Below are 25,984 nucleotides of genomic sequence, written 5' to 3' on the forward strand. Positions count from 1 at the left end.
GTATGAAAGAGCCCCAGTAAGCCAGTGACTCAGCCCCTGTAATAGGGTTAGAGGCAGAGAATCCCACCTGTTACTCAGGTGTTTCTTATCATTTCATTGTTTCCCCTTTAAGCGAGGTGTGTTGTCTGTTCCCTTTGTTATTTCATTAATTATGTTCCCTGTATGATTCCCCTGCGTGAGTTTGAGTGTTTGTTGTTTTTAGTTTTCCTGTATTGTTATGTTTTCCAATTAAATTATTTCTGTTTTTTTCCAAGCTGCTGATTCCTGGTCTGGTTCATTCTCTGCTCTTGGCTTCACGCTACCATTAAAGTTAAATGTGATTTGGTCGATGTAGATACAACATGTTGTTAATACACAAAGTAACAAAAAACATGATCTAAGTTGAATATTCATAATGTATTTGGAGAAGTTTGCCTCAACTACTTTGCATGTGAAAATATGAGCTTGCCAAATATTTGCCACAACTGTTGGCAAGAAGCCTGTTTTTTTTGGTGAGTTTTCCTGTGGATCTGGTCTTCTGTGCTTACTGTATCGTTTCACCAATCCGGTGCCTTTTGAGAAGTGTACGTTGTAAAAGAAACATTCATTTCACCTAAACATGTTTTTCCATCTCGGAAGGTTACTTAAACACATTAATATAGTAAATGCTTATTAAGTGCCAAAAATAGTAACAGTGGCATTAAATCACCTCTTTGACAGTGGGAATGGAAGCTTGTTGTGTGCAGCAGGGTGTGGCAATTGACTGTAAGCCTGACTGTCTATGGATTGAAGTGTTATCCCTTACCGCAAAAACACATACATTTCACGTGATCACAAGTGAAGTGTTGTAAAATCACATGTTTTCATGTGATCACCTGTGATGTTATGTGAAGGTAATGTGACAACATGTAAAGCAACATGTGATAACATGAAACTACACGTGTAGTGATCATGTGAAGTGTTCCAAAAACAAGTTATCAGATTTCACATCAAATTCTATGTGAAATGTTGTGATTTTTCCACATGTGAAATTGTGTTTTTTCTGTAAGGGATGCTCAACCTGCTCATTTTTCCAACACAAAACACCAGAAAATGGTCAAAAAGAGTAGAGCCAGCTCACATGAATTTCCCTCTGATTGGACGATTAGATGTTCAATGTTTAAAAATATATATATTTTTAAAGGAATAGTTTCACCATATTAAAACGAGAGTTCAGTTCACATTAGAGTTGACCTTAAAGAGGGACATGCATAAATGAATCACTAATCACATTAAATAAATAATAATCTTCAGAAATGATTTTGTCAAAGCAACAAAATAATTATGGCTTTAAAATGATGGTGAAACATGTTGGTATTAAGTGGGTTGAAATCTTCCTAGGAAGTAACATGTCAAAATGCAGATTTTTTGCACTTTAGCAAGCTTTTATTAAACTAAAAAATCTGATTTATTGTATTATCCATGTGGTCTATATTAAAGGGCACTTCATTTAATATAACAGGCTTTTAAAATGCAATATTGTTGCACAATTTCTACTTAAAATAGGGGCGCAAAAGGTCTCTTGCATGGAATATTGTGAAATTAAGGATGTTCCTCAGTCATCAAAAGGACTTCTACCATATTCTTTAAAAGACGAACCTCTGTATTTAGATTTTACAGATCGTCCATAGAGAGTTGCCCTGAGAGCTGGTCCTTGTTTGACTATCCAATCAAAGTGAGTGAGGCTTGGCTCATTGATGCTCTGGCTGATCTCAGACCTGTGGCTCTTCTCGTCCCCTGTGTGCTCCTGATAAGGGAATGAATAGTGGCTGCACATTTCCTCCTTCCCCTCTCCTCTCCTGATGTCAGTGGTTTTGGCCGACCCCCCGCCAACCCATGTGACAGGATACACATTGGCTGCATTAAGGGGGCAGCATTCATGTGTCTGTGTCACTGTTCTTCCATGAGAGACACCTGAATACACCACAGCCAGATCCCTCTCTCCTCTCCGCTCTGGTCTGTACAGCTACTTTACACCACCTTTTTCGTCCTGGGATAGCAAACCTTGCACTAGCTACGATGGCATCCAGTCCATCCCTCGCTGTGCTCCTGTGCCTTATGCATGCTCTGCGCTGCACTGCTGAGATAGGTATGTAGGGTTTTATTCCACTTTAATTGGTTTCATGCAATGGTTAAGCATTCTGTATAATGAAAGTGTTACAAATGATATTTGTTAATATGCTTTACCAATAAACGGAAGACAAGGTTGAGGCTGCTAGAAAGTAACTATTTTTGTAGACTGGTAAGATATATATCCAGAATTTCTAGGTCCTTCAGTAAGTTTTGCTTCATTGGCAGACACAGCGAGATATATTGTGATGGAATCTATTCCAGGAGTCACGAGTGAACCATTTGACGAGCTGGATAACGTTTAGAATATTATAAGGCGTTTTAGATGCTTTCAGATATAAACATTAAAGTGGCCTATTTTTTTGAGTGGCTTAAAAACACATGTATTTCAATTGTAGTTACATACACTGTGAGTTCTTAAAAATGATTGAAAATAATTTGAATGCTGTAAACAGTTTTAACCGCTGAAAGTACAGAAAATAAGAAAGTGCAACAAATATTTATATACACAGGCTTTCTTATGCAACTTACTGTAGTTGGACCTAGATTTTTATATATTTTTAAATTACAGTTCCTGTACAATTAGACACAATGTCACAGTTAAATAGCATTGCAGTGCTGTTTATGAGAGCAGCTGTAGAGCCTGAAAGAAGGATGAGACCTGGGATAGATCACACCATTGTCCTTAGTTTCAAGTATCAATGTCACATGTGCAATTACAGTGAAATGCCTTGCTTGAAAGCTCTAACCCCACCAATGCAGTAATCACTAACAATGTAATACTAAAAATAACAAGGTACTGTAGAACAAAAACAGATAAAAAAATAAGAAATAAGAAGAACCTTATCCCCCGTGCTGCAGACAGCAGCTCCTTCCTGATCTACAACCAGGATCACAACAAGTGTGTGGTGGCGGTGAGCGCCAATCAAGTCACAGTGGCTCCCTGTGACCACACGTCCCAGAACCAGCAATTCCGCTGGGCCTCACAGTCTCGTCTCCTCAGCATCTCCCTGAAGCTCTGCCTGGGGGCTCAGGACCTGAAGGACTGGGTCAAGGTGCTGCTCTTCCCCTGTGATGAGAAGAGCGAGCTCCAGTACTGGCAGTGTAAGAACGAGACCCTGTTCGGCCTCAAAGACAAGGCGCTGCACTTAAACTATGGCAACCGCAACGAGAAGAATATGATGATCTACCAGGGATCTGGGTCTTGGAGCTGTTGGAAGATGTATGGTACTCAGAAAGACCTCTGCTCCAAGGGCTACCAAGGTAAGTAAGCTACAAGACACACTCACTGTTACTGGAGGTTGGAGATTGGAGGTAGGAATCAGAAGTGTAAGATGCTGTTGTCATAAACTTTCTTAAAGCCAGGGAATGAATGTCTGACCTGGGATGATTCATACTGTTAACAATGTATATTTTTCCTACTAGCACTGACTGATAGCTGATAGCTACTTTATTACGGAAGAATGTACTTACTATGATTGAGATACAGTATGTGGTTGTCCCGCCTAGCTATCCTACGATGAATGCACTAACTGTAAGTCGTTGTGGATAAGAGCATCTGCTACATTACAGAAATGTTAAATGTAACAAACTGTTTTGTCCCCTTTATCAGAGGTGTTCACACTAGGGGGGAATGCCTTTGGAAGTCCCTGCCAGTTCCCCTTTCAGTTTGGGGAGAAGTGGTATGCTGAGTGCACTCCGCAGGGGCGCTCAGATGGACAGCTCTGGTGCGCCACAGAGACAGATTACAATAAAGCCAAGAAGTGGGGCTTCTGTCCCTCGAAATGTGAGTCAAACCTCACAATTCATGCTATGTTTTTTGTAATTTACTGCCATTTTCCAGTGATCAGGAAAAGGGTCAGCAGGTGACACCTGTAAAAAATCATGAGCCGTATGTATCAAGCATCTCAGAATAGGAGTGCTGATTTGGGATCAGTTTGGCCTTTCAGATCAACATTAGAAGGACAAGAGGGGACCTGTTCCTGTATCATCGCTCCTAGTCGGGGATGCTTTATGAATAAAGGTCAAATCAATTTGACTCATGGGAGTACAGAAATCTCTAATATCAGTTGCCTACTCTATACTGGACTCTGATGAGTCTGTAAAAACAAGGCAAACGACCATGGTTTAAAATGTGGGGATGGTATCCCATTCAAAAAATGCCATAAAGGACTGGCCAGGTCAGCGCTGAAAGGTCTGGTCTCTGACCTCCTGACAGAAAAACACAAACACATCCTCTAGTTCCTCTAGCTGTGGAGGCAGCTCTGTGTCTCTTTACCCTTCCATCCTGATTGGAGCTCATTCCTGTGTTACCCCTGACACAGCTCCAAAACTGGGACAGGAAAAGGAAGGAAGCCCCCTTTCACTATAGTTCCTGGTGAACTGCCACCATAGTCACAGATATGAGGGGCAGTTCTGTCATGACATAAAGTGATAGAGATGAACAGAACACGATTTGATTCAGTTCTTGGACTGTTATTGATGATTTATTTTTCCCACCTTAAGTGTGTCCTAATGTTTCCGTGTCCCCCTCAGCGTCCTCAGGATGGGACAGTGACCCAGTGACAGGTGTCCTGTACCAGAGGAACACCCAGTCTGTGTTGACTTGGCACCAGGCGAGGAAGAGCTGCCAGCAGCAAGGAGCCGACCTGCTCAGTATAGTAGAGCTCCACGAGCAGACCTACATCTCAGGTATGTACAGTCAGACCTGGTCAGACCTACATCTCTGGTATGTACAGTCAGACCTGGTCAGACCTACATCTCAGGTATGTACAGTCAGACCTGGTCAGACCTACATCTCTGGTATGTACAGTCAGACCTGGTCAGACCTACATCTGAGGTATGTACAGTCAGACCTGGTCAGACCTACATCTCAGGTATGTACAGTCAGACCTGGTCAGACCTACATCTCTGGTATGTACAGTCAGACCTGGTCAGACCTACATCTCAGGTATGTACAGTCAGACCTGGTCAGACCTACATCTCTGGTATGTACAGTCAGACCTGGTCAGACCTACATCTGAGGTATGTACAGTCAGACCTGGTCAGACCTACATTTGAGGTATGTACAGTCAGACCTGGTCAGACCTACATCTGAGGTATGTACAGTCAGACCTGGTCAGACCTACATTTGAGGTATGTACAGTCAGACCTGGTCAGACCTACATCTCAGGTATGTACAGTCAGACCTGGTCAGACCTACATCTCTGGTATGTACAGTCAGACCTGGTCAGACCTACATCTCAGGTATGTACAGTCAGACCTGGTCAGACCTACATCTGAGGTATGTACAGTCAGACCTGGCCAGACCTACATCTGAGGTATAGTCTAACCTGTTGTCCAAGGGAGGACTGGGACCAGGAACCAGCCCAGGCATTTCTGACACACCGGCCCGAAGATGGACCATGGCATTTGCCCAAAGTGCGCTATGGCCAGTCTATTTAAAAAAATAAAAATAATAATTTCACGTTTATTTAACCAGGTAGGCCAGTTGAGAACAAGTTCTCATTTACAACTGTGACCATGCCAAGATAAAGCAAAGCAGTGAGACAGAAACAACAACAGAGTTACACATAAACAAACATACAGCTATGCACAGTGAGTGCAAATGTAGAAGATTAGTGAGGTAGGCAATAAATAGTCCGAGAGGCAAAAAATAATACCATTTTCACATTAACACTGGAGTGAAAGATGTGCACATGATGATGTGCAAGTAGAGATACTGAGGTGAAAAAGGGCAAGAGGGTATGTAATACTATGGGGATGAGGAAGTCGCGTGTGCTATTTAAAGATTGGCTGTGTACAAGTACAGTGATTGGTAAGCTGCTCAGACAGCTGATGCTTAAAGTTAGAGAGGGAGATATAAGACTCCAGCTTCAAAGATTTCTGCAATTCGTCCAGTCATTGGCAGCAGAGAACTGGAAGGAAAGGCGGCCAAAGGAAGTGTCGGTTTTGGGGATGACCAGTGCTTTTATACTCGTGCTACGGGTGGGTGCTGCTATGGTGACCAGTGAGCTGAGATAAGGCGGGGCTTTACCTAGCAAAGACTTATAGATGACCTGGAGCCAGTGGGTTTGGTGACGGATATGTGGTGAGGGCCTGCCAACGAGAGCATACAGGTCGCAGTGGTGGGTAGTATATGGGGCTTTGCTGATAAAACGGATGGCACTGTGATACATCCAATTTGCTGAGTAGAGTGTTGGGGGCTATTTTGTAAATTAAATTGCCGAAGTCAAGGATCGTTAGGATAGTCCCTTTTACGAGGGTATGTTTGGCAGCATGAGTGAAACAGGCTTTGTTGCGAAAAAGGAATCCGATTCTAGATTAAATTTTGGATCGGAGATGCTTAATGTGAGTCTGGAAAGAGGGTTTACAGTCTAACCAGATACCTAGGTATTTGTAGTTGTCCACATGTTCTAGGTCAGAACCGTCCAGAGTAGTGATGCTGGTCGGGCGGGAGGGTGCAGGCAGCAATCGGTTGAAGAACGTGCACTTAGTTTTAGTAGCATTTAAAAGCTATGTTGGAGGCCACGGAAGGCTTGTTTTATGGCATTGAAGCTCGTTTGGAGGTTTGTTAGCACACTGTCCAAAGAAGGGCCAGATGTATACAGAATGGTAGTCTAACCTACAACCTACAATGTCCTACAACCTACAATGTAGTCCTACAATGCAGTCTAACCTACAACCTCACCTTGATTTAGAGATAAATCAATCTGATACAGTCAATTCCTTATTAAGAATATTACACTACTCTCGTGGACGTATTGTGATGCTTTTTATTAATGCAGGGTTGACCAATATCCTGGGCACATCTCTGTGGATTGGACTGAATAGCCTAGACTTTGAGGCTGGATGGCAGTGGAGCAATGGAAACCCATTCAGATATTTAAACTGGGCCCCAGGTGAGTGCAACTGCATGCAACACATCATACTATACTTGACAGCCTAGGGAACAACTGAGGTTATCCAAGTATGTTGTGACTTTCAATGTTGCAGGAAGACAATTAATAAACACATGGGTCAATATTTCCTAAAGGACATCCATCAACTGAACCCGGGCTCAGCTGTGCAACCCTGAATGCTGGCAAGGCCTCGAAATGGGAGACCAATGAATGTTCCAAGAAGCTGGGATATATCTGTCGCAAAGGAAACTCCACTGCTCTGGCCTCTGCCCCTATAGGTAAGAGTTGAATCATACAGTACATAACAGTCATGACCTACACACGATTTTCGACTTAGTTCAAATGTCATGCAACACAAGGTTAACAACACCAGGTCAGGTTGTGTAGGGTAGGGTAAACTGAACATTTATATATTAGTGCCAAATTTCACTAATTGTCTCAGAGTAGGAGTGCTGAGCTAGTGTCAGTTTAGCTTTTTAGATTATAATGAAAAAGGTTACATAGACAGGGCGGGCTGATCCTAGATCAGCACTCTCACCCCGAGATAGATTATGAATACGGACCCAGAGGTTGTTTGGGTCAAACAGATAAAACATTACAGTCTACCACTTTCTGAACATTCTACCTTCTCTCTGACTATTGAACTTTGACCCCCCTCAGTAGGGAAAGATCAGCCCACCTTCTGCACCAGTCACTGGATTCCCTATGCAGGCCACTGCTACTACCTACAACGTACCAAGAAGATGTGGAGGGATGCCCTGGCCGCCTGCCACAAAGATGGAGGGGACCTGGCCAGCATCCACAACATAGAAGAACAAAGCTTCATCATCTCTCAGTCAGGATATAGTGAGTACACTATCCATGTTGTAGCTACGATTACCTCTATATCTGATAGATCTGTTATGCACTTCAAGGATCTTTCTCATGGGTTGTCATTTCTATCAGTTTTGAAAACCATTCTGAGATGTGTCCCAATAAAAGTCTGGGTATTTGGATTGACAAAGAGTTGATGTTTAAAAAGCATGCGGATGAGCTAGTTAAAAAGCTATTTAAAAAAAAATAGATCTGGCTTCTCCCTAAATAGCAGGCAGCAGATTGTACCGTCAATATTCCTGCCCGCTCTTGACTATGGTGACACCATTTACCAGATTGCAGAAGCCACAAGTCTTAAACATTTGGATGCCGTCTACCATAATTTCCTTCACTTTATCACAGGTGACAATTTTAATACTCACCACTGCATCCTGTATCAAAACATTGGCTGGTCCTCATTGAAGTCCTGTAGATCAGTTCATTACTCCCTTTCTATTTACAACGTTCCACTACACAAACATCTAATTTACCTAGCTTTGTCGCTAAAGTATAAAAGTTGTTTTTATTGATGTAATGGTTCATTTGTTGAAATGGTAGTACTGTAACTGTACCTTGTCGACTTTTTATTCGTCTTGTTTTCTTTGGAATGTTAATTTTCTTCATTGTGAAAATGTTTGTACTCAGGGCATGATTGTGAATGAGACCCTGGTCTAAATTGGGCTTCCATGAATAAATAATAATAATCATAATGTCACCTCAGTCAATTTGATCAGCCAAAGGCAATGATAAGTATATCAGGTGTTTATCACTGTCTTCCTGGCTCTGACTCTTAATGTCCTTCTGCTTGACTTCAGCGGCCACAGATGAGCTGTGGATCGGCCTGAATGACCAAAGGAACGCATTGCTGTTTGAGTGGACCGACCGATCCCATGTGACATTCAGCCACTGGCAGACAGGGGAGCCCTCTCACGGTGCCAACCTCCAGGAGGACTGTGTCCTGATCAGAGGAAAGGTAACATTCACATTGGTCCCTCAATGGACAGACTAGGTTCATGCTAATGCTAACACTAACGCTAGCTAAATGCTTACACCACAGATTTTGTATAACTAACCCTAACACTCGCTATATGCTAGTTCTAGGTAAATGCTGATGCTAGATAAATGCGAACACTAGCTGAATGCTACGGCTAACAATGGCAATGATGACAACGTTTAACAGTGGTGTCAACGCAGTAATACATGTGGTATTGTGACAATGTGGACTCCATATTCTCTCACAGGATGGGAAGTGGGCTGATAATTTGTGTGAGAAGACCTACGGGTACATGTGTAAGAAAAAGGCCTCCACCAAACCGGTGGCAGGTGCCCCGGAGGAAGATAGTCCAGGATGTAAGCTGGTGAGTGAGGTCATTTCCTGTTTGTTGAAAGGGAGAGTACAGTAACTAATGAATACAGAATTATATCACATGAAATGGAAGCTTGAAAATGATTCTAGATAAGGACTAGAATGGTGTCATCTTGACTGACAAAGATCCACCAGTAGGAGGATAATTGTTTCTGTATTTTTGTCATCAAGGGCTGGATCCGGTATGGTTCTTACTGCTACAAAGTTGGATCAGAAACCAAAACATTTAATGAGGCCAAGCAGACCTGCCAGCAGAGTGACTCAATCCTGGTGGAAGTGGCTGACAGGTACGGTATCACATCATGACCATTTTATAAGGATAAGATATATTTGACTCACTTATTTGAGTCATATCCTGGACAAGATAAGTTGTCAGATAACAGATTGAACGTGTGTGTTTGTTGGTTGGTTTGTAGGTATGAAAATGCCTTCCTGGTCAGTTTGGTGGGTTTGAGGCCGGAGAAGTACTTCTGGAGTGGACTTTCCAACATGGCGGATATAGACACGTTCAAGTGGACTACCAGTTCGGAGGTCAAGTTCACCCACTTCAACGTGGGCATGCCAGGTACAGTGTCCTTTTCCCACAATGGTGATTGATTGTAGCAACTGATGATCGATTGTGTCACAAACATCGTCAGGGAAATGACCGGACCAAGGTTCAGCGTGGTGAGCGTACATTTCTTTTTATTATGAATGTCACCAACAAAAACAAGAAACAACAATACGAACGTGAAGCTTACTAGGGCTATACAGGCCACTACCAAAGTCAACTACCCACAACTACCCACAACTAAGGTGGCAAAACAGGCTGCCTAAGTATAATTTCCAATCAGAGACAACGATAGACAGCTGTCCCTGATTGAGAACCATACCAAGCCAAAACATAGAAACAGAAAACATAGAAATAAAGAAACTAGAATGCCCACCCTAGTCACACCCTGGCCTAACCAAATTAGAGAATAGAAGCCTCTCTATGGCCAGGGTGTGACAGTACCCCCCCCCCCCCCCCCCCCCCCCCCCCCCCAAAGATGCCGACTCCGGCCGCAAAACCCGACTCTATAGGGGAGGGTCCGGGTGGGCATCTACTTTGGTGGCGGCTCTGGTCTGGGGACCCTCGCTGCAAGTCCCGGACTGGGGACCCTCGCTGCAGGCCCCGGACTGGGGACCCTCGCTGCAGGCTCCGGACTGGGGACCCTCGCTGCAGGCCCCGGACTGGGGACCCTCGCTGCAGGCCCCGGACTGGGGACCCTCGCTGCAGGCCCCGGACTGGGGACCCTCGCTGCAGGCCCCGGACTGGGGACCCTCGCTGCAGGCCCCGGACTGGGGACCCTCGCTGCAGGCTCCGGACTGGGGACAGTCGCTGGCGGCTCCGGACTGGAGACAGTCGCTGGAGGCTCCGGACTGGAGACAGTCGCTGGAGGCTCCGGACTGGAGACAGTCGCTGGAGGCTTCGGACTGGAGACAGTCGCTGGAGACTTCGGACTGGAGACAGTCGCTGGAGGCTTCGGACTGGAGACAGTCGCTGGAGGCTTCGTGCCATGAATCGTCACTGGAGGCTTCGTGCCATGGATCGTCACTGGAGGCTTCATACCATGGATCACCACTGGAGGCTTTGTGCCATAGATCATCACTGGAGTGAGGAGACGTACAGGCAGCCTGGTGTGTGGAGCTGCCACAGGACTCACCAGGCTGGGGAACATACAGGAGGCTTGGTTCTGGGAGCAGGCACAGGACTCACCAGGCTGGGGAGACATACTGGAGGCCTGGTTCTGGGAGCAGGCACAGGACTCACCAGGCTGGGGAGAAATACTGGAGGCTTGGTTCTTGGAGCAGGCACCGGATACACTGGGCCGTGGAGGCGCACTGGAGGTCTCGAGCGTAGAGCCGGCACAACCCGTCCTGGCTGGATGGTTACTTTCGCCCGGCAATTGAGGGGTGCTAGCACAGGACGCACTGGGCTGTGCAGACGCACCGGAGACACAGTGCGCAGAGCCGGCACAGGATATCCTGGGCCGAAGAGACGCACTGGAGGCCAGATGCGCAGAGCCGGCACCATCCGTCCTGGCTGTATGCCCACTTTAGCCCGGCCAATGCGGGGAGCTGGAATATAACACACCGGCTATGAGTGCGCACTGGAGACACCGTACGCATCACTGCATAACACGGTGCCTGACCAGTCACACTCTCCCCAGGGTAAGCACAGGGAGTTGGCTCAGGTCTCCAACCTGACTCAGCCAATCTCCTCGTGTGCTCCCCCCCATTTTTGGGGGGGCTGCCTCTCGTGCCTGCTCCGCTGTGCCAACTCCTCGTATTGTCGCCGCTCTGCTTTCGCCGCCTCTATCTCCCCCTTGGACGCGGATACTCTCCAGCCTTTGCCCAGAAATAAAGAAACTAAAATGCCCAAACTAGTCACACCCTGGCCTAACCAAAATAGAGAATAAAAGCCTCTCTATGGCCAGTGCGTGACAGATTTGTAGCAGGAACTGTCATTGGTATGACGACTACTTTCTCCCACACCTTAACTGCATGGCAAATGTTGGAACTAAATTAAACTACTCAATTTTTCTCATCTTTCTGTGTGTTTGAAAAAAGACAGAAAACAAGGCTGCGTAGCTATGACAACTGGAATGTTTGCTGGTCTGTGGGATGTGGTCAGCTGCAGCAACAAGGAGAAGTACATCTGTAAGAAAATGGCGGAGGGCGTCACATCAACAATGGCTCCTCCCACCACCCCGGCACTGAGCTGTCCTTCTGGGTGGTCACCTGCTGCTAAAAGGAATGTCTGTTACAAGGTACAGTTGGGGTATATGCTGTACATGTTCTGTATGTGAAACAAACACTTTGATCAGTGAATTTAAGTGAATAGTTGCTTTTATCAATAATTTAATCAATGAGCATGAAATCATTGATAATCCTTTATTATAATAATTAATTAATAATTCATCAATAATCATTTTCTCTCCCCTCAATAAGCTTTACAGAAAAGAGACTGCAAACAAGAAGTCATGGTCAGAGGCGCGGGAATTCTGCAAGGCCATTGGTGGTGATCTGATGAGCATTCACAGTGCCACAGACCTGAACAGCTCTCCGTAAGTTATCCTCATAACTGTTTCTGTTGCCATGAGTATCAGTCAAAACCAGTGTGGTCCTATAAACCACAGTCTGTGGTTGAAATCAAAATCAGCACGGTCGTAATAACCACTGTTTATGGTTGAAATCCACACGGTCATAATAACCACTCTTTATGGTTGAAATCCACATGGTCACAATAACCACTGTCTGCGGTTGAAAACCACACAGTCAGAATAACCACTGTCTGCGGTTGAAAACCACACAGTCAGAATAACCACTGTCTGTGGTTGAAAACCACACAGTCATAATAACCACTGTCTGTGGTTTCCATTCTCTCTGTTCAGGTATCATTCCTCTGATGCAGCCTGGATCGGCCTCAGCAATCTGGATCCCTCCGCAGGTTTCGTCTGGGCTGACGGATCAGCAGTGAGTAGCCTGCCACCTCATCTTTACTGTGATATTCCTTCTCCTTAGAAGTAGTTTATTACTCACTACTCTTGTTTCAATCTTTGATTTGCAGTCATTGTCTTTAATACAGTACTATGGTGTCCATATAAGGACAGCCTCAGCCTGAGGCTAATATGGACACCATACAGTGCTACTGTGTAACATTATTCCAATGTTGTTCTCCAGTTCAGCTATGAGAATTGGGGATTTGGAGAACCAAACGACTACAACGATAATGAAAAATGCACAGAGGTCCAGTTTTACTTCGGACGCCATTGGAATGATCGACACTGTGATGCCTACAATGACTGGATTTGCGAGATTCGCAAAGGTACAGTAGACCATATCTGCTGGAGCACTGACTTCACCGGCCACTGGGCACAGACGTCAATTCAACATCTATTCCACGTTGGTTCAACGTCATTTCACTGAAATGACGTTTAAACGACATTGATTCAACCAGTGTGTGTGCCCAATGGGCGTGCAGTTCATGTCAGTCATGAAACTATTGATGAACATAGAATTTTGACCCTCAACCTTGCAGATGTGCTCACCCAAACTTTTTTTGATATCCACAGGGGTTACCCCAAAGCCCCATCCCACTCAAGTTGAGCCAGGTAATGCATAGGATCTTAGGAATATGTCCAGTTTCCTGTTTCTCATTCCTCCACTTCCTGTCTCCACTTCCTCCTTCTCACTATCCCTGCTCTCCTTCAAGCTCTTGGCCTTTCCCTTAAGTTAAATTAATCAATGGACATAATGTATTGCACACCTTCTTCTATCATTTAGTTTGCGAAGCATAGTTCAACACAAACACTAAGAGAAAATGTACTCTGTGAAATGTACTATTAAAAATGCCTAACAGGAAATGTACTCCTTTTTTACATGCCTTTTCAGTGTACAACACTACAAAGGACGGCTGGATTGAGTACAACGACACTCAGTATTTCTTCAACACTGAGAATCTCCCCATGGACGAGGCGAGAGAATTCTGTAAAAAGAACTTTGGTGACCTGGTGGTCATCACTGCAGAGAGCGAGAGGAAGTTTATATGGAAACAGGTAGACACTTCTATACTGAACAAAAATATAAATGCAACATGAAAAAATGTCAGTTCATATACAGTACCAGTCAACTGTTTGGACACACTTTTTCTTTATTTTTACTATTTTCTACATAATAGAATAATAGTATACACATCACTACTATGAAATAACACATATGGAATCATGTAGTAACCAAAAAAGTATTAAACAAATCCAAATATTTTATATTTGAGATTCTTTAAAGTAGCCACCTTTTTCCTTGATGACAGCTTTGCACACTCTTGGCATTCTCTCAACCAGCTTCACCTGGAACGCTTTTCCAAGTCTTGAAGGAGGTCCCACATATGCTGAGAACTTGTTGGCTGCGTTTCCTTCACTCTGTGGTCCAACTCATCCCAAACCATCTCAATTGGGTTGAGGTCGGGTGATTGTGGAGGCCAGGTCATCTGATGCAGCACTCCATCCCTCTCCTTCTTGGTCAAATAGCCCTTACACAGCCTGGAGGTGTGTTTTGGGTCATTGTTCTGTTGAAAAACAAATGAGAGTCCCACTAAGTGCAAACCAGATTAGATGGCGTATCGCTGCAGAATGCTGTGGTAGCCATGCTGGTTGAGTGTGCCTTGAATTCTAAATAAATAACCAACAGTGTCATCAACAAAGTACCATTACATCTCCCCCTCCATGCTTCATGCTGGGAACCACACATATGAGGATCATCCGTTCACATACTCTGCGTCTCACAAAGATAGGGCGGTTGGTCTCATCAGACCAAAGGACAGATTTCCACCGGTCTAATGACCATTGCTCGTGTTTCTTGCCCCAAGACAATCTCTTATTATTATTATTATTATTATTATTGTCCTTTAGTAGTGGTTTCTTTGTAGAAATTCTACCACGCAGTCTCCTCTGAACAGTTGATGTTGAGATGTGTCTGTTACTTGAACTCTGTGAAGCATTTATTTGGACTGAAATTTATTTTCCGAATTGACTGACTATCAAGTCTTAAAGTAATGATGGACTGTCGTTTCTCTTTGGTTATTTGAGCTGTTCTTGCCATAATATGGACTTGGTATTTTACCAAATAAGGCTATCTTCTGTATACCACCCCTACCTTGTCACAACACAACTGATTAGCTCAAATGTATTAATTAAGAAGGAAATAAATTCCACATCTGAACTTGTTACAAGGCACACCTGTTAATTGAAATGCATTCCAGGTGACTACCTCATGAAGCTGGTTGAGAGAATGACAACAGTGTGCAAAGACGTCATCAAGGCAAAGGGTGGCTACTTTGAAGAATCTCAAATATAAAATATATTTTGATTTGTTTAACACTTTTTTGGTTACTACATGATGTGTGTGTTTCATACATATGTGTTATTTCATATGTGTTGATGTCTTCACTATTATTCTACAAATTAGAAAACAGTAAAAATAAAGAAAAACCCTTGAATGAGTAGCTGTGTCCAAACCTGACTGGTACTGTAAGTAAATCTGTCAATTAAATAAATAAATTAGGCCCTAATCTATGGATTTCATATCACTTGGAATACTGATTTGCATCTATTGGTCACAGATACCTTGAAAAAATTTAGGGGCGTGGATCAGAATACCAGTCAGTATCTGGTGTGCCCACCATTTGCCTCATGACACTTCATTCGCATAGAGTTGATCAGGCTGGTGATTGTGGCCTGTGGAATGTTGTCCCATTCCTCTTCAATGGCTGAAACATGAGGTGATGGTGGTGAATGAATGGCACGACAATGGGCCTCAGGATATCGTCACAGTCTATAAAATGCAATTGTGTTCGTTGTCTGTAGCTTATGCCTGCCCATACCATAATAACCCCGCCGCCACCATGGTGCACTCTCTTCACATTATTGTCTCACCCACAAGACACGTAGTCTGCAGTTGTGACGTCGGTTGGACGTCATTCTCTAAAATGACATTGGAGGCGGCATATTGTAGAGAACTGAATATTCAATGATCTGGCAACAGCTCTGGTGAACATTCCTGGAGTCAGCATGCTAATTGCACGTTCCCGCAAAACTTGAGACATCTGTGGCATTGGGTTGTATGACAAAACTGCACATTTTAGAGTGGCCTTTCCTTGTCCCCACCACAAGGTGCACCTGTATAATGATCACACTGTTTAATCAGCTTCTTGATATGCCACACCTACCTGGTGGACAGATTATCTTGACAAAGGAGAAATGCTCACTAACAGGGATGTAAACAAACGTGTGCACTAAAATTGAGAGAAATAAGCTTTTTTGTGCGTTACTGAACATTTCGGAGATGTTTTATTTCAGCTCATGAAACATGAGACCAAAACTTTACATGTTGTGTTTATATTTGTGTATATGCAGTCCTGTGACATCCGAAAAGCTTTGGTTCTTGGGATCTGATAAAGAGAGGATTTTACACTATGACAGGATAACAACAAGTGTCACTGAAATGTTCAATCTAGAAATGGTTGTTTCCTCAAAGAGTTGCAACTTTTTTCCAGATATCTAGAGGATCCGAGGGACAATATTACATTGGAATGACCGTTGGTTTGGATAAGTCTTTTAGGTATGTAAAATGACTGTTGACTGTTCCCTGGACATTTAAAACAACCTGAAGTCCTACCATCTCTTTTCAGAGATATTTGTGCATGAGCATGTTTTGTTTGTCACAGTCCAGTGAACATGCCTGAAATCTGTGCTTCTCTGTCGAGTGGAGAAACGTGTGCTTTCAAGGTGTGTAGTTGATTGAATAGATGCTCACAGTTCAGACTAGGTTTGTGTACTGTATGTTTCAGCTGGTTGGATGGGTCTCCTGTTGTGTTTACCGCATGGGATCAAAACGAACCCAACTTCGCCAACAATGATGAGAACTGTGTGACGATATACAAGAGTATGGGTACGTCTAATTCCAGAGGGATTTAGCAGTTATGCTCTCGTTACAGTGTTGTTATACTGCAACGTCCATGGGACTTTCACTAACATTCAGGGGACGCTCCCAGGATGTCATTTTGTAAGCTGGGTCTATATCGGGTTGTGTCTCTTTGTTTCTCTGCATCTCTAGGGTACTGGAATGACATCAACTGTGGCGTAGAGCTGGCCTCCATTTGTAAAAGAACCACCAGATTCACTAACACGACCATGGCCCCCACCACTGTACCCAAGGGAGGATGTGCCCCAGAATGGATTGCTTTCCAGGGGAAGGTAACTGGTACACTACTACAGTACCACCACCACGTACTATAAAATCATACCATAGGCTACATACTGTATAGTATGTAGCCTATGGTGCATCAGCAGAGAGAACCTCACACAAACTACTTTCCTTATCATGTGTCAAGGAAAAAAATCAAGGCCCGGGTGATGACCCAATGTGATGCTGACCTGTGTGTGGAGAGTTGAGTCATTGCCTGCATACCAAATGGCACCTTATTCCCTTCATAGTGCACTACTATGATGCATCATGTTTCCACAGTGCTACAAATTCATTGGAGACAGCGATAAGAAGCCGTGGCAGGAGGCCAGGACCTACTGCATTAACCAGGGAGGGAACCTGGCCTCTGTCCTTAGCGAGAACGAGCAAGGTGGGTGAGAAGTCTATCCCTTTACACCTCACTGCTAAAGCTACCTGAGCTATTCTGTAAAATTGTGTGTGTTCAATTATATTGAGGATTTGTGCAATTATAAGCATGCAACAAGAAATCCTATAGACATTGGTTAACGAGTGCCAAATAATTGAAATGTTAACCAATGGAACAGGGGTTGATAAATATTTTTATGTAAACAGTATATATGGATTCACTTGTTGACTCTTCATTGTTCTGACTGGTCTTCCACCCAGCGTTCCTTACCACCCAGATGCTTGGGAATCCCCAGGACATTTGGATAGGTCTGAACGACATCAACTGGGAGATGCGCTTCCTATGGACGGAGGGGAGAGGGGTTTCCTATACCAACTGGGCAAAAGGGCATCCAACGTCAGTGCCAGACGGAAGATATTCATTTATGGAAGAGGTACAAGACGTACAGTAAAAATAACTGCTGTTTGCTGAACACAGATTAAGTGACTTCCTGGAAACAGATAAAAAATAGTTCTGAATAGAGAATCCCCCTTGAAAGTAGGTAGACTAAAATCTACTTTCACGGAAGATTCTTTATTGAGAATTATTTTTAATCCAGGACTGCGCCTTCAATCTGGGTTTGGGAACCTTAAGATGTTAGGCTTTGGGATTTTGATTGAGTTATTGTCAATAAATCCAAATGCAAAACAGCCTTAACCAGTCAAATGAGAATTCTGAAGAGGAATCTAACCTTTTCATCTCCTTCCCAATCTCTCTTCCAGGTGTTTGACTGTGTGGTTCTGGTGGGCAGCTCTCAAAAACAGACAGGAATGTGGAAGGTCGAGGACTGCTTAGTATCCCGTGGTTTTATCTGCAAAAGGAATATTGGTGAGAAGAAGCCATAGTTCAGTGAGGCTGCTCTAGGTTTGCAAAATTCCAGTAACTTTCTCAAAATCCCCAGGTTTTCCAGAAATCCGTGAATCTTCCAAGCTGCATTTCTGGAGAACCTGCCAGTTTTTGGCAAGTTATCGACAACCCTAGTGAGGCTGTTCAAATCCAATTCTTCGGTATGTGGTCCAATAGAGTATCCCTCTTTAGGTTCCCCTCCAACAAGTCTCCTTTGGTTTCAGATTCTCAGATTGTGGTCCCTGCCACCACAGAGTCAACGAAGACATTCTACAAGCTGGGAAATGACTCCTTCAAACTGGTGGTCCAGAAGATGAACTGGGACGAGGCCCGGAGGCAATGTAAAGCAGACGATGCAGAGATGGCTAGCATCCTGAACCCCATCACCCAGGCCTTCATCACAATGCAGATCCAAAAATACAATGGGCCCATGTGGATTGGCCTCAACAACAATTTGGTAAAAGAGGAGGAAAGTGGGACACCTAGTCAGTTGTCCAGCTGAATGTATTCAACTGAAATGTGTCTTCCGCATTTAACCCAACCCCTCTGAATCCGAGAGGTGCCTTAATCAACATCCACGGAACCTGGGAGTTAACTGCCTTGTTCGGGCGCAGAGCAACAGATTTGTACCTTGTCAGTAACCTTCCGGTTACTGGTCCAACGCTCTAACCGCTAGCCTGCCTGCTATGGTACTGACATTGCTCTATGCCAATCATTTGGGTTACAGAGACAAAATATTCTAAACAATATGTTGATCAGATTAATTTTAATTATGGAGCTTTGTGATCTTGGGGCGGCAGTGTAGCCTAGTGGTTAGAGCGTTGGACTCATAAACAAAATGTTGCAAGATCGACTCCCCGAGCTGACAAGGTATAAATCTGTTGTTCTGCCCCTGAACAAGGCAGTTAACCCACTATTCCTAGGACGTCATTGAAAATAAGAATTTGTTCTTAACTGACTTGCCTAGTTCAATAATTGTAAAATCTTAAAATTCATTTTTACAAGGCACAGCATGTAAAAAATGACTTAATTTTTAGGACTTTGGTTTAAGAGCTAGTGCAGCGCCAAAGAGGACTTAGCATTGACATGATCTCCAACTGTTATCCATTGGATCTCCTACTCTGACGTGTTCATTTAAGAAACCAAAGCGGTTTTGTGTTTTTAAACCTGTAAGTTTTCAGCTGGACCTTTCACCCATTGTGTTTTGTTGTCTTTGTCTCTGTCTCTCAGACTGAAGGGCATTTTAAGTGGGTGGATAACTGGCCTCTATCTTACACCAAATGGGGCGTAGATGAGCCAAAGAACAATATTGCCTGTGTTTACATGGATACAGACGCCAAGTGGAAGACAGGCGACTGTAGTAACACCTACTCCTCACTGTGCAAGAGATCACCAGGTCAGACAAGGCCTTTACTCCATTTACCCACAAAGTCTGTGTTTAATGCTTGATCAATCCAAAAGTGTGTCTTTTAAAGGTGTTGTATGCAGTAATGTATCAGTTGTGCCAACATTGACCATTTACATCTCATGTACATCAACTTCAGTATGTGAACTTCTCTGGCCTCTTTTAAAGACATAGCCCCCAGCCAGCCCCCTCAGCTCCCTGGCAACTGCCCCGAGCCCAAGAAACGCAAGACGTGGGTTCCCTTCAGGGGTTACTGCTACGCCTTCCTCAACTCTGTGGTGGACAACTGGGCCCACGCCACTGTGGAATGTCTCCGAATGGGTACACACTTCACCTCTTTTACACCAACTGTCATTCAGACCAGAATGGAATAGCGTCCCAAACGGCATGCTATTCCATGGTCAAAAAGTAGTACACTACATAGGAAATGGGGTGCTATTTGAGACATACCCAATGTCTTAATTGAATGTAGAGCATATGAACATATATATTAATTGAATGCAAGAAATTCAAAGTGATTGATGGTGATGATGAATACGGGTAGTAAGTTTCTCTGACAACAGGAGCATCCCTGGTGAGTGTCGAGGATCCATTGGAGGCCAGCTTCATCCAGAAGAACCTTGAGCTACTGCAGGATGGATCCAAGTCATTCTGGATTGGCATGCACAAGAGCCACGAAGGTCAGTACCTATAGTTACAAAATTCAGCGACATTTACCCAAATTCCCAAACAGGATTTCTGGAAAACCAAGGAATTCAGAAAAAATTACTGGAAATTTACCGGAATTTGGCAAGTACAGTACCTTGCAATTCTAAGATTATGTCCCAATTTCACAACCAATGGAGTAAATGCCTTGTCTGACCTGGTGATCTCCACAGTGGCGTGGGCCCAGTTGTCCACCACAGAGTTGAGGAAGGCGTAGCAGTAACCCCTGAAGGGAACCCACGTCTTGCGTTTCTTCAAAACAATGTTTATCGATTTATAGTTGTTCAATGACAATGAATCACCCATGTCAAAGGATATAGGTTTGACCCATTGTTCTTGTTCCAGGTGACTGGATGTGGATTGACAACAGTGTGGTGGACTATACCAACTGGAAACAAGGGATGCCAAAGAGTGGAGAACAATGTGTGGAGATCCAGTCTGATAGTGGTCTTTGGAGCACTAACAGCTGCAACCGGTACAAGTCGTACATCTGCAAAACAGCCAAAGGTGAGTCGGACTCAGCTGATAGATTCAAGTATTTAAGATGGGATGATATCAGAGTCATTATTCAAGTCATCCTGTGTTTGTTGCATCAGCTTAGAATTGTCTTGCAATTATGTTTTGTGAACAACTTTATCTCTTTCTTTTGCAGTCATCACACCAACAGAGAAGCAACCAGTTGCTGGTGAGTGTCTCACAGCAGATATAATTGGTTAGCGTAAAGAATGATACATTTGATCAGTTTTGACAGTCAAATCAATGCTTTTCTTGCTCCAGGGCATAGTCCTGGGATCAGTTTCCCCTCACCCAATCCGTAACCATTAGTGGAGAAAATGCAAAACTGACCCAAGATCAGCGTCTAGGGGCAACTTCACTCTACTCCACATTTCTGAACATTATACAGGGACTAAAACCAATTCCACCAATAATTTTGCCATTAACACTGTGACTTCCTTTCTTCTAGCTCCCCTAGTGGAGGAAGCTACCCATGGTTATGCCGGCATCGCTGTGGCAGTCGTCTTGGTGATAATCACAGTGGTAGGACTCGGTGCCTTCCTACTCCGCAAACGGATGCCTACCCCCGTCCTGGGAGAGTGTACTTTCGACAACACCTTGTACTTCAACAACCCCATCCGCCCAACAGCCACTGTGGACACCAAGGGCCTGGTGGCCAACATAGAGCAGAACGAAACAGCTTAGACAGGACACAAAGAACCACCAACAGGTGAAAACACTCTTGAGACAAGTTTTGATATGAAAAATACCCCAAAAGCATGCTGCTGGTGTTAAGGCCTACCAATTCTGAGATTGCAACTAAATCTGAAACCATTCACGTATTATCTTTGTTAATTTTCTTGCTCTGTAAATAATGGGTGAAAATTATATGCACTTTGTGCATATCAGCATCAGTCATCAAGGATACAGTCCAGATGTACAGCCAAGACTGCATATGCAACCCCTGCACAAATTATAGAATCAACAACAGTCATTTTGTTTGGTTTAATGGAGACTTGTACAGATTTATTTGGTGTGTGAAACTAAAGTTCAAAATACAACCACTGTACTTTGCTTTGTTTTTGCTAAGTTATATTGTAAATATATGCTCAAAGAGAGAGAAATAAAGTTTTGAAACAAATGTCTTTGACTCTTACTCACACTTCTCACACATTGCATGCTAAATCAATACATACTGAATCCAGGGGCATTTAGGGGGTTAATACACCATTTCTGGAACTATATACAGTAATTGAGGTACACTTAAACACAGCTATCATCACTAAGAGGCAGATTAAAGAGGATATTGGGTCGTTGCACCAATTTGGTGACTTTTAAGAAGTGTGACATGGTCCCAAAACATATTTTTGATTTCCCCTAATTTTATCACTCTGTTATAAAGAGCACATGATCAACTTCATCAATAAATGTTTTCCCATTTCACGAGGTAAATAAAGAAAGAAAACACTGCAGATTCATCGTAACATCTTAAATCAGCCATAAAACTCCTTGTGACAGGGGGAATCCAAGCTAACAATTCTAGTGATAGAGAAAGTTTTAGTAATATTCCCCAGATGTTTGAGTGTCCAGTTTTTCGTTAATTATGGGAACATTCTGCGTGCAGTCTCTTCAGAAAGTATTCACACCCCTTCCACATTTTGTTGTGTTTCAGCCTGAATTTAAAATGGGTTAAATGTAGATTTTGTGTCACTGGCCTACACAATACCCCAAATATTCAAAAACATGCATCCTGTTTGCAACAAGGCACTAAATTAATACTCCAAAAAATGTGCCAAATAACTTTTTGTCCTGAACATGAAGTGTTATATTTGAGGCAAATCCAATACAACACATTAATGAGTAGCACTCTCCATATTTTCAAGCATAGTGGTGGCTGCATCATGTTATGGGTATGTTTGTAATCATTAAGGTCTGGGGAGTTTGTCAGGATAAAAGCGAAACGGAATGTAGCTAAGTACAGACAAAATCATAGAGGAAAACCTGGTTCAGTCTGCTTTCCACCAAACACTGGGAGATTAAATCCCCTTTCAGCAGGACATTAACCTAAAACGCAAGGCCAAATCTACACTGGAGTTGCTCTCCAAGAAGACTATGAGTGGCAGAGTGAAAATCTATGGCAAGACCTGAAAATGGTTGTCTAGCAATAATGAACAACCAATTTGAGAGAGCTTCCTGAATTTTGAAAGAATAATGGACAAATGTTGCACAATCCAGGTGTGGAAAGCTCTTAGAGACCCACCCAGAAAGACTCACAGCTATAAATCACTGCCAAGGTGGTTATATTGACTCAGGGGTGTGAATACTTATGTAAGAGATATTTCTGCATTTTTATTTTCAATACATTTGCAAAACTGTTTAAAACCATGTTTTCACTTTGTCATTATAAGGTATTGTGTGTAGATGGATGAGGAAAAAAATCTATTTAATCCATTTTGAATTCAGGCTGTAACACAACAAAATGTGGAATAAGTCAAGGGGTGTGAATACTTTCTGAAGGCACTGTATGTCAAAGTGCGGCAAATATGGACATTTATAAACACTTTACATTAAATGCATTATTTGTGTTAACAAAGGGCAGTGAATGGATCAGTGGTTCACCAATCAGACCATTGATGTGCTCGGCCACAGCAACAAGGGGGTGATGTGTAATGATGAAACAAGGAAGTTTCTTTGGAACCATCAGGCAACACAGGAATGTTCATGCAATGTTCCCATAAAACGTGTCTAGAACATTCATATATTATATTCTGAGAACATGTCACCCATGTATTTTGGTGGAACATTGATGGAATTCTCTCATAACCCTTAGAGAACTGGACACATTCATTTTCTTGCAACGTTCCCATGAAACATGTCTAGAACATTAATATTGAATATTCTCACAACATGGTAATCACGTTCTGGGTAAGTTCTATTTGACATGAAGGGAATGGTCTCTTGGAAACTGTCCTTTGCATGTCAATTTTAAATAAATTGTTAAATTATTTCTAGCCTGCCTATCTGTGCTTAACAGGGTTGACGTGTTATGCTCGACCCGCTCAGTTTTCCACCACAAACACGGGCAAATGGCTAAATGGAGGGGAGCCAGTTCAACCAGCTTTTCCACTTTGATTTGACTATTAGATGTTCAATGATTCTTCTGAAAAAAAAAAGTTTTAAAGGAAAAGTTTCACGTAACAGGTTTGTCCTTAAAATGAGGGACAGATGTAAATAACTGACTAATCACATGAAATAAATTATAGTCTTCAGAAATGACTGTCATTGCAACACAATAACTAGGGATTTACAATGATGGTGACAATTTGGAGAAATGTTGGGGTTAAGTGGGTTAAAATCTTTCTATAAGTCACAGAGGGTGCACAGAGGGTGCACAGAGGGACATCCTAGAATGCTGAATTTTGGCACTTTAGCAAGTTTGTATTCATATTAAAAATCAGATTGATTGAATTCTCCATGTGGTCTATATTAAAGGGCACATCATTTAATATAACAGGCTTTTAAAATGCAGTATTGGTGCACAATTTCCACTTAAAGTATCAAAGGGACGCAAAAGGCACTCATTTCATGGAACGAACCTATTACACATCTTTACAAGGACCGGAAGAGATGGAGAGAGAGAGGAGAGAGCTCAAATTAACGTTACCATGAGAACCACAAAGAGCCTCAGAAAGGACAGCGGTGTGGAATGTCCAGTGTGCCCTTTAGGCTTTTCAACCCTGTCCAACAACACAAAGGAACACACATGGCCTCAAAACCCATTTAATCCTAACAGTCAGCAGGTCCTTAACTACACAAACCAGTTACGGTAATTTACAACCTCTGAGAGAAAAGAACAAACTTTGATTCAAATGAACTCAATCAGTCACTAAGTCAGTCCGTGAGTCAAGTCATGTTTTTTGTAACCCTAATGTTCTCCTAATGTTTGTGTCTAGTTTTCCGTTAGAATGTTCCCCTAACTATCTATGTTAGCAAAAACCTTCTGGTAACATTTTTAGCGTGTTTAGGTGTTAAAGTTAGGAGACCATTGCCTTAATGTCAAACATAGCTTATGCAGAACGTGGTTACAATGTTCTCAGACTATACAACAATGGTCTAAAAGCTTATTATGGGACATAGAAAGAACATTCACGCGTCCATTTTTCTGAATATTCCACCACCGTCCCACCAAACATGCACAGGACATGGTTGCCATGTTCTCACAATATAAGATATGAATTGTAAATGGATCATCTTGTCAAAAGCACCCTAACACAGGCGGGAGGCATAAAATTAAAGGGCCAGATACATTGGTTGTAGTTCCTCTTCTTTTATTATCTTTTACTAAACGGGTCTTCTTTCACCCGACAAAATAACTCCAGTAGAGGTAAAACTGAAACACAAGCATAACAAAACAAATAAACAGAAACTAAGCTGTTGACCAAAAGGCCATGGCCAAAAAGGGAAAGCAACACAACAAACCGGCTACTCCCCATTCTCCCCCAGCTCCTCTCCTGGCACATTATTTCACTTATAATTCACTGTATCACAATTCCAGTGGTTCAGAAAGTTGAACCTGCCTTTAAACAGCTTGGGAAATTCCAGAAAATGATGTCATGACTTTAGAAGCTTCTGATAGGCTAATTGACATAATTTGAGTCAATTGGAAGTGTACATGTGTATGTATTTCAAGGCCTACCTTCAAACTCAGTGCCTCTTTGCCCGCCATCATGGAAAAATCAAAAGGAATCAGCCAAGACTTCAGAAAAAAAATTGTAGACCTCCACAAGTCTGGTTCATCCTTGGGAGCAATTTCCAAATGCCTGTACAAACAATAGTGTGCGAGTATAAACACCATGGGACCACACAGCCGTCATACCGCTCAGGAAGGAGACGCGTTCTGTCTCCTAGAGATTAACGTACTTTGGTGTCGAAAAGTGCAAATCAATCCCAGAACAAAAACAAAGGACCTTGTGAAGATGCTGGAGGAAACAGGTACAAAAGTATCTATATCCACAGTAAGATGAGTCCTATATTGCCATAACCTGAAAGGCCACTCAGCAAGGAAGAAGCCTCTGCTCCAAAACCACCATATAAAAGCCAGACTACGGTTTGCAATTGCACATGGGTACAAAGAT

General features: G+C 43.0%; 2 protein-coding genes across 7 annotated transcripts; one reads left to right on the plus strand and one right to left on the minus strand.

Moving 5' to 3' along the window:
* Positions 1-1,866: 1,866 nt before the first annotated feature.
* Positions 1,867-21,990, plus strand: LOC110489948 (macrophage mannose receptor 1). Of its 6 annotated transcripts, none has more exons than XM_021562980.3 (30): positions 1,867-2,107; positions 2,950-3,351; positions 3,701-3,874; positions 4,624-4,779; positions 6,876-6,989; positions 7,124-7,267; positions 7,650-7,835; positions 8,657-8,814; positions 9,083-9,199; positions 9,379-9,494; positions 9,624-9,772; positions 11,800-11,999; positions 12,181-12,296; positions 12,624-12,705; positions 12,913-13,057; positions 13,305-13,343; positions 13,624-13,787; positions 16,283-16,347; positions 16,577-16,677; positions 16,843-16,982; positions 17,254-17,362; positions 17,620-17,792; positions 18,121-18,226; positions 18,469-18,701; positions 19,475-19,640; positions 19,818-19,970; positions 20,213-20,329; positions 20,700-20,861; positions 21,007-21,039; positions 21,319-21,990. In XM_021562980.3, the coding sequence occupies exons 1-30, from the start codon at positions 2,038-2,040 to the stop codon at positions 21,552-21,554; spliced, it is 4,326 nt and encodes a 1,441-aa protein (XP_021418655.3). In that variant the 5' UTR covers positions 1,867-2,037; the 3' UTR covers positions 21,555-21,990. The 6 variants fall into 6 exon arrangements, with proteins under 6 accessions (XP_021418655.3, XP_090055950.1, XP_090055952.1 ...); XM_090199823.1 differs by having other exon boundaries at positions 1,914-2,107; positions 7,653-7,835; XM_090199824.1 differs by lacking the exons at positions 16,283-16,347; positions 16,577-16,677; positions 16,843-16,982; ... (8 more) ...; positions 21,007-21,039; positions 21,319-21,990 and adding an exon at positions 14,042-15,230.
* LOC149977433 (uncharacterized) lies at positions 10,264-11,715 on the minus strand. The gene is made up of 2 exons (XM_090201273.1): positions 10,725-11,715; positions 10,264-10,635 (listed from the first exon to the last, which is right to left on the minus strand). The coding sequence occupies exons 1-2, from the start codon at positions 10,959-10,961 to the stop codon at positions 10,264-10,266; spliced, it is 609 nt and encodes a 202-aa protein (XP_090057399.1). The 5' UTR covers positions 10,962-11,715.
* Positions 21,991-25,984: the final 3,994 nt, after the last annotated feature.

This window comes from Oncorhynchus mykiss, chromosome 15, assembly GCF_057628025.1.
Source record: "Oncorhynchus mykiss isolate SJ-2025 chromosome 15, ASM5762802v1, whole genome shotgun sequence".
NCBI lineage: Eukaryota > Metazoa > Chordata > Actinopteri > Salmoniformes > Salmonidae > Oncorhynchus > Oncorhynchus mykiss.